This window comes from Balaenoptera musculus, chromosome 15 (genome assembly GCF_009873245.2).
Source record: "Balaenoptera musculus isolate JJ_BM4_2016_0621 chromosome 15, mBalMus1.pri.v3, whole genome shotgun sequence".
Classification (NCBI taxonomy): domain Eukaryota; kingdom Metazoa; phylum Chordata; class Mammalia; order Artiodactyla; family Balaenopteridae; genus Balaenoptera; species Balaenoptera musculus.
Window position 1 is genome coordinate 71,840,627 of NC_045799.1, and position 14,752 is coordinate 71,855,378.

The window sequence follows — 14,752 nt, forward strand, 5'->3', positions numbered from 1 at the left end:
GCATTGGGTCCTCGTTGCTGCGCGTTGGCTCTCTCTAGTTGTGGCGAGCGGGGGCTACTCTTCGTTGAGGTGCTTGGGCCTCTCATTGCAGTGGCTTCTCTTGTTGCAGAGCATGGGCTCTAGGAGCGTGGGCTTCAGTAATTCTGGCACGTGGACTCAGTAGTTGTGGCTCGAGGGCTCTAGAGCGCAGGCTCAGTAGTTGTGGCGCATGGGCTTAGTTGCTCCACTGCATGTGGGATCTTCCTGGACCAGGGCTCGAACCCGTTTCCCCTGCATTGGCAGGTGGATTCTTAACCACTGTGCCACCAGGGAAGCCTCAGCCTGTTTGTCTTAAAGTCTTTCTCCAAATCAACTGAATTTTCCTTAATTAAAAATTTTTAATTAAATATAATGAAACATTTTTAGGACACTCAAAAGAGGATTGGATTTTAGAACACGAGGCAAACTGACCTTGATAATAGCCTAAGTTTTTTTGGCATTTACTCTGTGCCAGGCATTGTGATGAGCACTTTGTATGCATTATGCTTTTAACTCTCACAAGGCCCTTGTGAGACAGGGACAATTATTCCCATTTTTCAGATAAGGAAACAGAGGCTGGGAGATGTGAACTGACTTCCTTAGGAGGCTCCAATAAGTGGCCAGACTGGGATTTAAATACAAACGTCACAAAGCCTACTGCACTGCCTTCTGGTTAGTAACAGGCATGATGTGTTCCATAGCCATGCGGCTCCAAAACGTGGAGGGGAGACCTCAACACTGACACTGGTGGCCAGGGTGGCTCCTCAGAAGCAAAGGTGGACCCTCTAAGATGTCACAGGCACCTTAAGGTGCTGGAGTTTGGCTGGGAGGCTGGATCTGGACCCATGAACTCATCTCTTCCAACAGGTTGATGGATAATAGGTTGATATCTGCCTGAATTAAAGCCATTCCAGGGGCTTCCCTGGTGGCACAGTGGTTAAGAATCCACCTGCCAATGCAGGGGACACGGGTTCGAGCCTTGGTCCAGGAAGATCCCACATGCTGTGGAGCAATAAGCCCATGCGCTACAACTACTGAGCCTGTGCTCTAGAGCCCGCGAGCCACAACTACTGAAGCCTGCGCGCCTAGAGCCCATGCTCCACAACAAGAGAAGCCACCGCAATGCGAAGCCTGCACACCACAACGAAGAGTAGCCCCCGCTCTCCACAACTAGAGAAAGCCAGCGCACAGCAATTAAGACCCAACGCAGCCATAAATAAATAAATAAATAAATTTATTAAAAAAAAAAAGGCATTCCAGGGGAATTCCCTGGTGGTCCAGTGGTTAAGACTCCGCGTTTCCTGGGGCTTCCCTGGTGGTGCAGTGGTTGAGAATCCGCCTGCCAATGCAGGGGACACGGGTTCGAGCCCTGGTCTGGGAAGATCCCACATGCCGCGGAGCAACTGGGCCCGTGAGCCACAACTGCTGAGCCTGCGTGTCTGGAGCCTGTGCTCCGCAACAAGAGAGGCCGTGACAGTGAGAGGCCCACGCACAGCGATGAAGAGTGGCCCCCGCTTGCCACAACTAGAGAAAGCCCTAGCACAGAAACGAAGACCCAACACAGCCATAAATAAATAAATAAATAAATAAATAAATTAAAAAAAAAAAAAAAAGACTCCGCGTTTCCACTGCAGGGGGTACCGGTTTGATCCTTGGTCTGGGAAGTAAGATCCCACATGCCACATGGTGCTGCGAGAAAAAAAAAAATTTAAAAAAGAAAAATCACTCAAAAAGAAAAAACAGCCATTCCAATAATATGCCCAAGAAACTAACACACCATTGTAAAGCAATTATACTCCAATAGATGTTTAAAAAAAAAAAAAAAAAGGAATAGGAACATTGTAAAACAATTATACTCCAGTAAAGATGATTAAAAAAAAAAAAGGAATAGGAAATAAATAAAATAATATGCCCACATATCTGGCAAAAAGGAGGAGGGGCACGCCTCCCACATCACCCCACAGAGAGCACTGCCCAGCCTGGGAGGAGGGAAGGATCTCTGTCACTTTATTAAAGTTTTTGATTTCTGGTGGCGTCCTTGCTAGCTGAGGGTGGAGAGGTGTGTGATGGTTCCAGAACCCTTTGGAGGCTTCAGGGGTGATGTTGCTCATGACCAGGAATCGCCCCAAAACCGAACTGTTGAATGAGTTGTGAAAGAGGAGCTTTGATGCATGTTCTAGAGGAACAGAGCGGGGGAAGGGCACGAGAGGCCAAGAGCAGCACCAGAGTTGGGATCACCCTCCAGATGTCAAGCTGCTACGCAGAGCTCCCTAGAAAAGAATAAGAGTCTTTCGACTTTAGATTCAAGGTTCATGTCTTTTTATCTTTCCATCCTTCACCTATCCATCCAACCCCTATCCCCCATCCATCTATTTATCCATCCACCATTCCCCACCTATCCATCTATCCATCCACCCACCATTCTCTTCCATCCATCCATCCATCCACAAATCTACCCATCATTCCCTATTCATAACAGACACTCAATAAACATTTGCTGAGACTTCCCTGGTGGCGCAGTGGTTAAGAATCCGCCTGCCAATGCAGGGGACACGGGTTCAAGGCCTGGTCCGGGAAGATCCCACATGCCACGGAGCAACTAAGCCCGTGCGCCACAACTACTGAACCTGCGCTCTAGAGCCTGCGAGCCGCAACTACTGAGCCCGCGTGCCACAACTACTGAAGCCCGTGCACCTAGAGCCCGTGCTCTGCAACAAGAGAAGCCACTGCAATGAGAAGTCCGCACACCGCAAGGAAGAGTAGCCCCTGCTCGCCGCAACTAGAGAAAGCCCGCGCGCAGCAACGAAGACCCAACACAGCCAAAGATAAATTAATTAATTAATTAATTAATTTTAAAAAGTCATTTAAAAAAAATAAAATAAACATTGCTGTCAGTTCCTTCGCTACCTTCTTCATGAACCCCTCTCTCCTCCTCTGCCAACCCCTTACTTGAGAGGTCTCCAAGGCTCCATCCTCAGCGCCCCTCATCTTTCTCCACTCTGCACAACCCCCATCCCCCCACCCCACCCCCCACCAGGCAACTGCACACCCTTCAACTGCCAACTTCCTCCTATATCAGATCTCTATCACCAGCCCAGACCTCGCCACTGAGTTCTGAAGCCATATTTCCAACTGTCTACAGAGCATTTCCACCTGGAGTTCCCAGGGGCCCCTCACACATAATCTGTCCAAAGGCGGGAGCATGCCTGCCACGCCCCAGGAAGAATGAGAAGGCTGGCATGAGTGGCAGCAGGGGCTGGAACTAGGGGTATCGGAGGGTCTCTGGACACAAGGGTCCTGGCATGGGGTTCACCGTGTTTGGATATCTGAGTCCCTTGGTCTTGTGTCTGTTTTTCCTTGATGGGCATAGGATTCATGCGGTAGGCAGCGACAAACAAGGCCTCGTCAGTGAGTTCTGTGCTGATCTGTGTCAGGAATTCCTCAGAATGGGAAACCTTCTGGAAAAGGGAAAGTCAGAGGGGCTCAGCCTGGGAGTTCCTACATGGGAGTCCTGGGTCTGGAGGCTCCCAGGCTGGGGGCTCTGGTCTAAGGAGTCTGGTATTGGACGGCTGGGCCTTGCAATTTAGCCTGGAAGGTCCTGGAAGTGGAGGGCAGCCTTTGGGGACCTCAGGGGCCTAGTGCTGGGGGCTCTGGGCTCAGGGTTGAGGCTAGAGTTTCCAGGCTGGCGGTCTCAGTGCCCTAAGCCTAGGAGCTCTCCACTTCACTTCACCCCCACCCCAAGAACTCCTCTCCAATGCTCACCGGACCTCCACCCAAGGAGGCTGCAGAGGTTGTAGCTTGGGATTGCCCGCTGCCCTTTTTCTCCACATTCCTGGTAGCACTGGATGCCATCCCCCTGGGGACAGTGGAAGCCCAGGTTATGCTGCGAAACCAGCCCACTTCTCCCAAACCCAACACACCACGATTCCCCGCGGCCTTGGAGAACTGTGTCAGTTCTCTCTCTGAAAAAAAGGAAAAAAAAAAAAGAAAAGAAATCGTTGCCTTAAATCTCCCTGGGGGAGGGAGGAGGTGGGACTCCCACAACACCCGCCTCCCGCCCACCTCACTTCGCCCAGCAGGGGGCCTCTCTTCCCTTCTTCCCACCCAAGACGCTTCCCAAGACAAGGCAGCCCACTTACCGCCCCCGACCTGGCAGATGGGTCGAAATCTTGGGTTACTCGGCAGGAGGGGAGACGGGGAGGTCTAAGGAGCCCTTTTATGGGCCGGGGGATTTGGGAGCTGGGGAGGAAGGTTGGAAAGAGGGGAACCTGGAGCAGCGCCGCTACCCGTTGCTATAAAAACCTTGGCGTCTGCGGAGGTTCAGCAGCCCCGTTGCCAGGAGAGTAGGGATTCTAGAACCAAAGCGGGGTGGGCATTTTCCCAGCTTGTCGCATTTGCTCACTCCGGCCTCTCCTCCACCCCTCTAGGTCCCTCCTTGGGGGCAGTGACCCCCGCGCCAGTGGCCTTGAGGAACTTGGAAGATCACGTAGGGTGGAGACTGGCACCTACCTCCCACCACTAGGGGCACGCGAGAAGCACCCCGCCCGAGGGCCGCCCTCCAACCTCTCTGGCTGTCATCTCTTTGCCTGAGCCTTGCGAGAGCAAATGGGGGGCAGAGAGAGGGGGCGGGGAAGAAAAAGTGTGGGCTGTGCCAAATAACCTGGCCTCTCGGGGGTGCAAAGAATCGGGAGGGCGGGATCTTTTTTCTTTGTCTTCAGGAGTCATAGCCTCCGCAGAAAGGAAAGTAAAGACATTTACCTAGGCCTCCTTCTCCTTTGACCTCTCCTTTTAAGTTTCTTCCTTTGCTCAGCGTTGATGGTTCTTTGCCCCCTCTCCTCCCTCTGTACTTTGGTACGAACCGATGGAAAGGGGCGGAGGGAAGAAAAGGAAAAGGAAGAGGGCAGGTCTTAAAGGGGACGCAGCCATTTCTTAAGCCTCTTCTTCCTTTCTCCAATTTTGCAAGGGCGAACGCTGAAGAGTAGGTTCCGGAAGCTAAGCACAGTTGGAGCAGCAGGGGCCGCAGCTGGAGGCAGGAGCGCCGGCGGGGCAGGCGGAGGCCAGCGTCTGCCCAGAGGAAGGGCTGGGTGTGCGCGCCCCCTGTGCCCCGCGCACAGCTGGGTCGGCCCATGCTACGGCAGGCAAAGAGCTTTAACATCTGGGACCCGGCTTGGGGAGCGGGGACCTGCGCGCTGTGGGCGCGGCTGATGAGCCGGGCTGGAGGGTGAGCCTTGCGCCGGGGCTGGGAGCGAGCTGGCACCTCCAGATAAGGCCCAGGGCGGCCAGGGGACCTCCGCGATGCCAGGCGAAAATATCTTCCTGTTTGTGCCTAACCTCATCGGTGAGTGCTACCCGCGGCTCCGGGCCGAACGGGAAGGCTAGGGGCCTTGGGCAGGCTCCCTGATCCTGCCCTGTCTCCCCACGCCGTCTCAATCCCAAGGTTATGCCCGGATTGTCTTCGCCATCATTTCTTTGTACTTCATGCCCTGCTGCCCTCTCACGGCCTCCTCCTTCTACCTGCTCAGCGGACTTCTGGACGCTTTCGATGGACACGCTGCTCGAGCCCTTAATCAAGGTGACAGACACCTTTTCTCAGCCAGCCTTGAGACCCAACAACCCTCTGCCCCCTTTTCCTGCTTCCTCAGGACCTCGGGGTGGGCAGGTACTCGGAAATCAGAGGGCTCTGTCATTCCCATCTCTGTAGAAAGCAGAATAGAATGGCCTGATTTTGTAGCAGAAGGGATTTAAGCTCGCTGTGGAGAAGAACTCATTGATATCGAGGGGTGTGGGATACCAAGACCGGGCATGGCAGTGCAAGTGCTGGAGGCCTCTCTGAGTAAAAATCCATTCAACAGGTGTTTTGGGGGCATCTACTATATGCCAGGCATAAGCCATAAGGATTCCAGAAAGCATGTTTAGAGGGAGGATGGAGAGGGACGGGGGATGGTTTCTGGAGAGATGATTAATTTTTTTAATCTGTTCTTCAGACCCACCTCTAAGACTTCCCTAAGACTTCAAGTCTCCTTGTCTGGAGACCTGGATCCTTGGTTCTGGGATTGATGAGTTGTAGAGCTAGCTTTCTCACTCCCTTCTACACTGTTTTCTCTACACTGCCATGCTTCCTTGTTTTATGGCACGGTGACCCTTGCCCTTTGACCTTCATACTCCAACGATAGCAGTCTGCTTTCCTCCCCAGGCAGTGGATTGTGGGCCTTTTCTCTCTTAGACTCTGCATCAGAGTGATACACTAAATATGGCCTCTGTCACAGATCCATTGCCCCCTTACAGCCCCTTTCCACCTAATAGTTGCCATTTTTCAGGAACCCGATTTGGGGCCATGCTGGACATGCTGACAGACCGGTGCTCCACAATGTGTCTGCTGGTCAACCTGGCCCTGCTGTACCCTCGTGCCACCCTTCTTTTCCAGCTCAGCATGAGCTTGGATGTTGCCAGCCACTGGCTGCACCTCCACAGGTCTGTGATTCTGGGGGTGTTGACCGGTTGAAGAAGACACTACAGTGGGGAGGGGTGAGACCATATGGGAGGTGTCTTCAGGCTTCTTGGGAGGTCTCGTTTTTAGCTCTGCTTTGTTTAAGGACCCTGGGCAAATCTTCTCTGAATTAGCGTCAGTCCTGTTTTACAGTTGGATTAAGTAATCCCTAAAACTCATCTGAGGATTCCAAAGAGTTAACATCCCTTGGGAAGGGGCATGGGGCTTTTGAATCCTGATTCTTCCCCCAGCTACCCAGCTAGGTAGTGCGACTTCGGGCAAGACAGTGGTCCTCAGCTGTGCCCCAGTCCCTCCTCTGTTCGACAGAGGCAATCCCAGTACCTACTTTGTGTGGGTTGAAATGTGGATTAGGTGGGCATTCGTAGTAATGAAAGCTCATGGATTCCGCCTACTTTCTCCCCAAGTTCTGTGGTCCGAGGCAGTGAAAGTCACAAGATGATTGACCTGTCTGGAAATCGAGTGCTTCGCATCTACTACACCTCCAGAGTGAGCATTTGCTGCCCCTCCCTATTCACTTAGCTTACGGGCAAGTCCTGGGCTGAGCCCTGGGCCCAGGGTAGGATTGGTGGGAAGGGCTCCTGGGCTGAGCCCGAGAATTGCTGGAGAAAGCAAGTGGGCCTGAGGCCCAGGTGCGCCCAGGGAGAAGGAACTGAGTGGCTTGAGGGGAGAGGGAGGGAGGAAGAAGCCAGAGAGGTGTGCAGAACCAGCTCTCAAAAGGCCTTAGGCCGTGAGAAGGAGTGTAGTCTTTACCCTGGGTGGGCTTGAGGGTGTAACACCTCCAGGTAAGGCCCAGGGCTTCAAGGGGGCAGCGGGTAAAAATATCTTCCTGTTGGTGCGTACCCTTGTGGTGACTGCTGCCCACAGCTCCGTGCGCAAGGGGAGGGTGAAGGGCCTTGGGCAGGTTCCCTGATCTGCCCTGTTCCCCCTATGCCCACCCACATCCTACCCGTACCGCCCTGCACCCCTCTTTCCCCAGTACAGTTCCTGGCCCCCCGGCCCTTAGTTGGGGGATCGGGGGCACTACCCCACCCTCTTGCTTAAGCAGCCTTTTTGCTGTCTGTGCAGCCCGCTCTGTTTACCCTGTGTGCTGGAAATGAGCTCTTCTACTGCCTCCTCTACCTGTTCAATTTCTCCGAGGGACCTTTAGGTAGGAGATGAGGGGCTGGGCAGGAGGATGGGAGGGGGTCGGGCCCTGCCCGGGGAGACGAAGGCCCCTCCCTCACCCCGCATCCTGTTTTTCTCTGTATCGCCCTTGCTCCCTTCCCACAGTTGGCTCTGTAGGTCTTTTCCGAATGGGCCTCTGGATCACAGCCCCTATCGCCTTGCTCAAGTCCCTCATCAGTGTCATCCACCTGATCACAGCCGCCCGCAACATGGCTGCCCTGGACGCAGCAGATCGTGCCAAGAAGAAGTGACCCTGGAACCTCCAGCCCCTGGCTACCCACCTGCCCTGGGAGTCTCACTGTGCCACGCGGCACCCCTGTCCCTCCTAGGAGGTCCCAGGCTCACGTCTTCCCAATGTGTCGTCCAACCTGCTGAGAAGGGGGACCAGCCTCTTTGGTGATGTCATGTTCTCCGTCATCCTGGGGACCAGTCCCACCCCTGTGATCTCCAGGGACCTGGACTTCAAATCAGGAAGGATGCTCAGGAGGCCCCACCCACACGGGCAGTGCTCCCGGGGCCCCAGGAGAGCTGTCTGAGGATCGGGCATAGTCACACCTGCTGGCTCAGCCCTGGGATCTGGCTTGGCTGAGACCTTAGGGACACTTGAGTAAGGGAGGTGGGGTAGGGGCCAGGTTTCCCAAAAGGCAGGGGTTCAGACCTCTGCCCCTGGCTAGATAGAGGAAGCCTGTGGGTACCATGGCCCGGAGAGAAGGTGCTGTCGAGATCCCCACTGCAATCTCTGTCCTGACTCCGAAAGCCTTGATTATAAAGGCGGGAGCCTCACTGTTCTGGACTTGGTTTCCTTTGAGATAGTCTTGGACCAGGGCCTGGGTCGAGGGGAGCTTGGGGGAAGATGATGATCCATCGGGATACTTCGCCCGCAGTAGTTTACTGGCTGGCTCCTTCCTGTCATTCCTCAGTGACCTCAGAGAGGTCCCCTCCCTGCCACCCAAGCGCATTCCATGTCCCCTGCCCACCTGCTTTATTTTCCTTACAACACTGTCACTGGCTGTCTACCTTTACTTGTGTACCTGATATTTACTACCCTCACTAAAATGTAAACTCGACGAGGGCACAGACTCTTCTTCTTCTTTCTCTATCCCTACAAAGAAGATTAACCTTGACCTGGCATATCATAGCGGCTTAAATACGAATAGATCGGTTGGTTTCTCAGAGTGTGGTCCTTAGACCACCTGTGGGATATTTCTTGAAAATTCAGCTTCTTGGACCCTGTGCCAGACCTTCAGAGTTGGAAATTCTAGGGATGGGCCCAGAAGTCTGAAGTTTTAATAAACTCCAGCTGGTTGATTCTTCTTCCCAGTTACACTGAGAATCACTGTTCCCTCTTAAACATTTTTTTGGGAACTTATCATAGGAGACATTGTTCCGGGCATCTGTCCCTGACAGCTATCCCTACTATCTGAGCAGAAAGCTGTCTGGCACCAGCTTTCTTTTTAAGGCTGCATTGAGCCTACCATATGCCAGACCCTGTGCTGGAGTTTCTTTGCAGATATTACTTATTTTATCCTTGTAATAGTTTAGCCAAGAGGGCTTCATGTCCGAGAGGGCTGAAATTTATCAGATGTATATTGAGGGACTTCCCTGGCAGTCCATTGGTTAGGGCTCCACGCTTCCACTGCAGGGGGCACAGGTTTGATCCCTGGTCAGGGAACTAAAATCCCACAAGCCGTGTGCCACTGCCAAAGAAAAAAAAAAGATGTGTACTGAGCCTCAACTGCTCTAGGCCCAGGGGATTCAGTGGAAAGGAGGCCACAGGATAGCCAGGAAGGAGATGATGCAGTTAGGGAGGTGCTTGTTGGGGGATAGGGTTAGAATGTGCTGTAGTGCTTTGGGTGTCTTAAGTAGAAAACTGGTAGTAGTAATTGGGGCGGGAAGGGTTAATGCAGAGGAGAGGATTGATTCTCAGCTGAGGGAGCTGGGAGGCCAGAGAGCGCCCTGAGCAGTTGCCAAATGGAAGCCGATTGACGTGCTGGAACACCGAGCACTGGGGATTGGTGGCTGGAGAGCTGATGAGAGGTGGGGTCTGAGCCAGCGGCAGTCTGAGGAACCCAGGAGGGCTTTTGGACTTCACCCTGAGGGCCACATGGAGGCGCTGAAGGAATCTTTCAAAATAATAGGTAAATTATTCACATGTAAAAATAGTAAATTGCACACATTACGAAAGGATGACGAAGTCTTCTGCCATTTTAAGCTCCCAGTTCTCCCCAGAGGCAACCACTGCTACTCACTGCTTCTGTGTCTAAATAAATTCTTCACGTCTACACGTATTCTGTATTTTAAAATTCATTTTGTATATTTTCTGGTGCGCTAATGAAACCCAGCAGGACCCTGTGGAGCTCCCAGGTACAAATCCTTTTCGTGTCTCCTGTTTCTTGTTTGTAGGAAATAGGCTTCATTCAGCCTCCATGACCCCTGAGTTCCAAAGGGCAGGTTCAAACAGTTGCTAATCAGAGAAGGAAGGGAATGCGGAAACAAGGGAGGAGATGTCAAGAGACAATTGTGCAGCCTTGGGGCTGGGTCGTGGTTCCTCCTCAAGGAATATACGTGTTTTGTTTTTTTTTTAATTTATTTTACTGCGCACGGGCTTTTCTCTAGTTGCGGGAGCGGGGGGCTACTGTTCGTTGTGGTGTGTGGGCTTCTCATTGCAGTGGCTTCTCGTTGTGGAGCATGGGCTCTAGGTGCGCGGGCTTCAGTAGTTGTGGCACGAGGGCTCAGTAGTTGTGGCTTGTGGGCTCTAGAGCACAGACTCAGTAGTTGTGGCGCACGGGCTTAGTTGCTCCGCGGCATGTGGGATCTTCCGGGACCAGGGCTCAAACCCATGTCCCCTGCATTGGCAGGTGGATTCTTAACCACTGCGCCACCAGGGACGTCCCAAGATAGGTTATTTTTAACTCATGTTAAGGCCTAATCAGGAGCTCCTGACTGGGAGCTCCTGAAGCAGAGATTCAGGGACTCAGGCTCCTCCCGACTTATAGTTCTGTGATTTTCAACACACAGCTTCCAAGAGCACCCTGCTTGCCTTCATCTCATGCAGGCAGAGGTGCACCTGGAGGACTGCACGAGGCTGGTTTATGGGAAGGCAGGGAATTGGCACGTGCTACTGCCACTCCCATTCCACTGGCTGCAACTCAGTCACGTGGCCACATCTACATGCAGGGGAGGTTGGGAAAGAGATTAGTTGTGGGACTAGGAGGAAGAGCAGATAGATTTGGTAGGCAGCGTCTTACCATATAGAGTGTGGTTTTGCTGTTTAAAGACAAATTTTTCTTATACAAGGCGTACTTCAAGAAATCAATTAATTTATTTGGTATTCAACCAAAGAAAAGCCATTTGCTCCAGTGCTGGAGGAAAACAGGCTGTGTTGATCTTCATCACAGATCACACCATTCTGTATTTAATGGGCAATTTAAGGGAACTTCAAGGATAAATTTGGTACCAAGGGACTGACTGAGAATTGGGCTCTGGTGTGAGCTGGAACTCCACTATATTTCCAGCAAGTCCTGTTTTCCAAGCACAGAGGTATATCTTGTATCCCCCACTATACAATAAGTGCTGGGGAGACAGTGAAAACCTGTCTTCATGCAAAAAGCTTCTATTACCTTATTGGATTTCACAACTTTATGAGGTACATGTAGTCAGGATAGGCTAGATTATGCTGTGGTAACACCCCCCCTCCACCCCCGCACCAAATCTCAGTTACTTAATACAGCAAACATTTCTCCCTCCAGCTGCATGTCTATTGCAGGTCAACTGTGGCTCTGCTTGGATATTTTTCTCTGGGACCCAGGCCAATATTTGAATATTGCTGGTTAACATGGGCAAGGAAAAAGGATGGTGATGTCACTCCCTCTTAGATTTCATTGGCCTGACTAGGTCATATATGTGGCCAAGCCCAATGGCCATTGGAGATCTATGTGGAGACATCAAGTCATCCATTGGAAATGAGTTTAGAGCTCAGGGGTGAGATCAGGGATGAAGAAACGGATTTTTGAATCTAAAGCCATAAGACTGGCCAAGAATGTAGCTGAGTAAGAGAACAAGGCTCTGAGAATTCCCTGGCAGTGGTTAGGACTCCACGCTTTCACTGCTGAGGGCCTGAGTTCAATCCCTGGTCAAGGAACTAAGATCTCACAAGCCGCACGGCATGGCCAAAAAAAAAACAAGGCTCAGATTGACTCATATTTAGCGGCTGAGCAGAGAAAGTAGAGCTGGCCAAGGGAACTGAGACACAGCCAGGGAGGTGGAAAGAAAAGTGCAGCAGGCCAGGTCATGGGAGCCTGGGGTGGAAGAGGGGTGACCAACTGTGCTGAATGATGGGAGAGGCTGAACGAGAGGACCTAACTGCTGTGTTTAGCAACAAGGACATCACTGGTGATGCCAAACAGAGCCATTGCCATGAAGCAAGGGGTGGAGACAGAAGCTAATTGGAGTGGTTTGAGGAGATAATGAGACGTGAGGAATGGAAACTGAAGACTTTGGCCGTGAAGGAGGACATATGGCAGCTGGAGGGAATGTAGGGCTGAGAGAGTTGGTTCTCCATGGGAGGGAGCAGAGCATGTTTATATACCGGTGACCCCGATCCAGGAGAGGGAGAAACAGACGGTGCAGGAGAGAAAGGAGGTGGGGACGGAAGAGGTGAGAGAAAGTGGGCAGGGGTGTGGGAGGTGGAGAGGAGAGGGGGTGTGAACAGCTGTTCTGAAGGGGATCTCACGCAAGCTAGACAAGCAGAGTCAGAGGCCGTTAGGTCTCCCGAGATTTGCTGCCGTGAGTTTCAAATGAGATCAGTCAGTAGGTGGGGTGTTCTTCCTCCAGGAACACGCAGCTGGTCAGGGCCGGTGGAGGGGGCAGTAGCTGGTTCAAGTTGGGATGGGGCTTTTTCCACTGAGCATCGTTGGGTGGGGGAGAGGCGAGGAGTGAGGGAGGGTTTTTTTTATTGAAGTATAGTTGATTCATTTTTATTTTTATTTTTTTAGCTCTCATTACTTATGATCACTCTTCATACATAATCTTAGGCAATCAGTCATGGAACATAAGTTTTTAAACCTTTACCCTATTGCCCACCTACCTCTAATCCAGCTTCCCCTCTGGCCACCCCAGGGTGAGAGAAAGGAGATTGCCATCCAGAAACAATCTGGTTTGGAATACAGGGGGACAATCAAACATCCTCAGTGGGATGTCAGCGGGGATCTGCCACCACTCAAAACTCAGCCCTTATGTGGTCTTGAAATTATTCCTGGCTGCTCCATGTAGGGGCAGATCTAGGCAAAATTGTGTAGTCCGTGAAGTCTGGTTTCTGCACTTCTTCCGTGGCCCCCAGAGCTGCGCTGCTGTTCCCTACAGCTGAGAGTCCTCCCCTGTGGCTTGTGCTTCACAGGCAGCTCTGAATCAGTATGATGTTAATTTCTGCTGTACAGCAGAATATGCCCAGGAGTGGGATTGCTAGATCATAGGTTAATTCTGTTTTTAGTTTCTGAGGAACCTCCAAACTGTTTTCCATAGTGGCTGCACCAACTTACATTCCCACCAACAGTGTAGGAGGGTTCCCTTTTCTGAGGGAGGTTTTGACTGAGAATGAGTGAATTACACAACAGACAACAGAATCTAAGCTGGGCAAGATTGAAACGAAAGGGGTGTGGGGTTCAACATTGAGAAAGTGGTTGAGAACAAGGTCACTGAAGCCTGGAGTCAGAGGAATGGTTGTTGGAAGGCGAGGATGAGGTGGCAGGAGTTGATTTCAGAGGTGCTGTGGTTATCAGTAATGACAATGTCAAAGGATGGCCACGGGAGCCGTGGCCGAGACAGGAAGGAACTTACCCTCCATGGGCAACCTTACCTGCTGTCACTTATCCCCCGAGGCCCTTGGCTATAAACAGTGCTAACACAGCACTTAGCACATGCCAGGTACCAGATGAAGAGCTTTAAATCAGTTACCTCTCCTAAGGGAAGATGTAGGGGATTTGTAGGAAGCAGGGGTGGATGAGCTGACTCGCTTGCCTATTCTGTCCACACTGAGATGGCACCACCAAGTGCTATGGGCTAAAGACAGCCCCCGGCCCCAACCAGCTCAGACTTGAGTGGAGCTACTGGTCACCAATGCAACTTGAGCTGGAAGGAGACAAGAGCTCATGGGGCCAGGGCCCAGTGGGGGAAAAGGAATAAGACCCTAAAAAAGCTTCAGCCCTGCTCAGGAGGGGAACTGCTGGCCCATTTCACAGATGAGGAAAAGATCAGGGAGGTTGCATTCTCGTTGCACAGCTAGTACACCCAAGCTTCTCTCTCTACCCCGAGATCTTTTTGCTTCCTCAGCAGAGACCAGGCAGGCCTGGCACCTACAGCTGTACCTGGGTGGGAGGGCTGGTGCACCTTGCAGCCTCCATTTGTGTGCCCAGACTGATTGTACCTGGATCCGTCCCCCAAATAAGGGCTCCTCACTAGTCATGGGGGAGGGTGAGAAGGGGGCACCCCTTCCTCAATGCTCCGAAGAGCCCAAATCAGAAGCCCAGGGAGGTGCTGCAGTTCCTATGGCCCTGGTGCAGTAACTTCCTCTCAGATCTGACACCCCCATCTGAGAAGGGACGCATGCACAGACGCCATGTGCAGGTGTGTGATTCAACCAGCAGGTGGCGCCAGAGAAAGCCTCCCAAGCGCTGGAGGTGGGGAAGCCAGGATGGCTACACCCACAGCCAGAGGGTTAAGACTCCAGAACTCCCAGGCCGAGCTGGGGTCTGGGAGGAAATGGCAGTGAGAAGAGATGGCACAGGAACCATCCCAAGGGGTACAGGCCCATCCTCTCACCTGTGGCATCATCTCCCCCAGCTAGTGTCTAGGAAAGCTGACTGCCAAAAGGATAGTCTGGCTGTTGAGCCAGACTTCGGGCCCACATTCCCATCAGCCTGACTTTGGGTTAGTCTTCTTCCTGCCTCAGTTTCCTCTCCACTTTACAGATGAGGGTAGCCTCTAGTAATTATCAGGATTTCAGGGGTATCTCTTCCCTACCACCATTAAACTCCCTTGTGATGCAGACTTATGGCAACAGAAGAG

General features: G+C 52.2%; 1 protein-coding gene and 1 long non-coding RNA gene across 4 annotated transcripts; one reads left to right on the forward strand and one right to left on the reverse strand.

The window, feature by feature from the left end:
• Positions 1-1,875: 1,875 nt before the first annotated feature.
• On the reverse strand, positions 1,876-4,520 carry LOC118881723. Of its 3 annotated transcripts, XR_005016590.1 has the most exons (4): positions 4,158-4,520; positions 3,781-3,980; positions 3,332-3,476; positions 1,876-2,288 (listed from the first exon to the last, which is right to left on the reverse strand). It is a non-coding gene; the product is annotated as an uncharacterized LOC118881723 (long non-coding RNA). The 3 variants fall into 3 exon arrangements; XR_005016591.1 differs by lacking the exon at positions 1,876-2,288 and having other exon boundaries at positions 3,075-3,476; positions 3,781-3,874; XR_005016589.1 differs by lacking the exon at positions 1,876-2,288 and having other exon boundaries at positions 3,075-3,476.
• Positions 4,521-4,919: 399 nt separating this feature from the next.
• On the forward strand, positions 4,920-8,762 carry CDIPT (CDP-diacylglycerol--inositol 3-phosphatidyltransferase). Its single transcript, XM_036826899.1, has 6 exons — positions 4,920-5,356; positions 5,456-5,590; positions 6,336-6,489; positions 6,931-7,012; positions 7,592-7,673; positions 7,796-8,762. Exons 1-6 carry the CDS (start codon positions 5,314-5,316, stop codon positions 7,939-7,941), a joined length of 642 nt encoding a protein of 213 aa, XP_036682794.1. The 5' UTR covers positions 4,920-5,313; the 3' UTR covers positions 7,942-8,762.
• Positions 8,763-14,752: the final 5,990 nt, after the last annotated feature.

What these genes read in the sequence shown, in the direction of transcription:
- CDIPT (XM_036826899.1), top strand. Translation starts at nt 5,314, where the DNA reads ATGCCAGGCGAAAATATCTTCCTGTTTGTGCCTAACCTCATCG. An exon ending in GTTTGTGCCTAACCTCATCG is followed by an intron (nt 5,357 to 5,455) that starts GTGAGTGCTACC and finishes CTCAATCCCAAG; the next exon opens with GTTATGCCCGGATTGTCTTC. An exon ending in CACTGGCTGCACCTCCACAG is followed by an intron (nt 6,490 to 6,930) that starts GTCTGTGATTCT and finishes TTTCTCCCCAAG; the next exon opens with TTCTGTGGTCCGAGGCAGTG.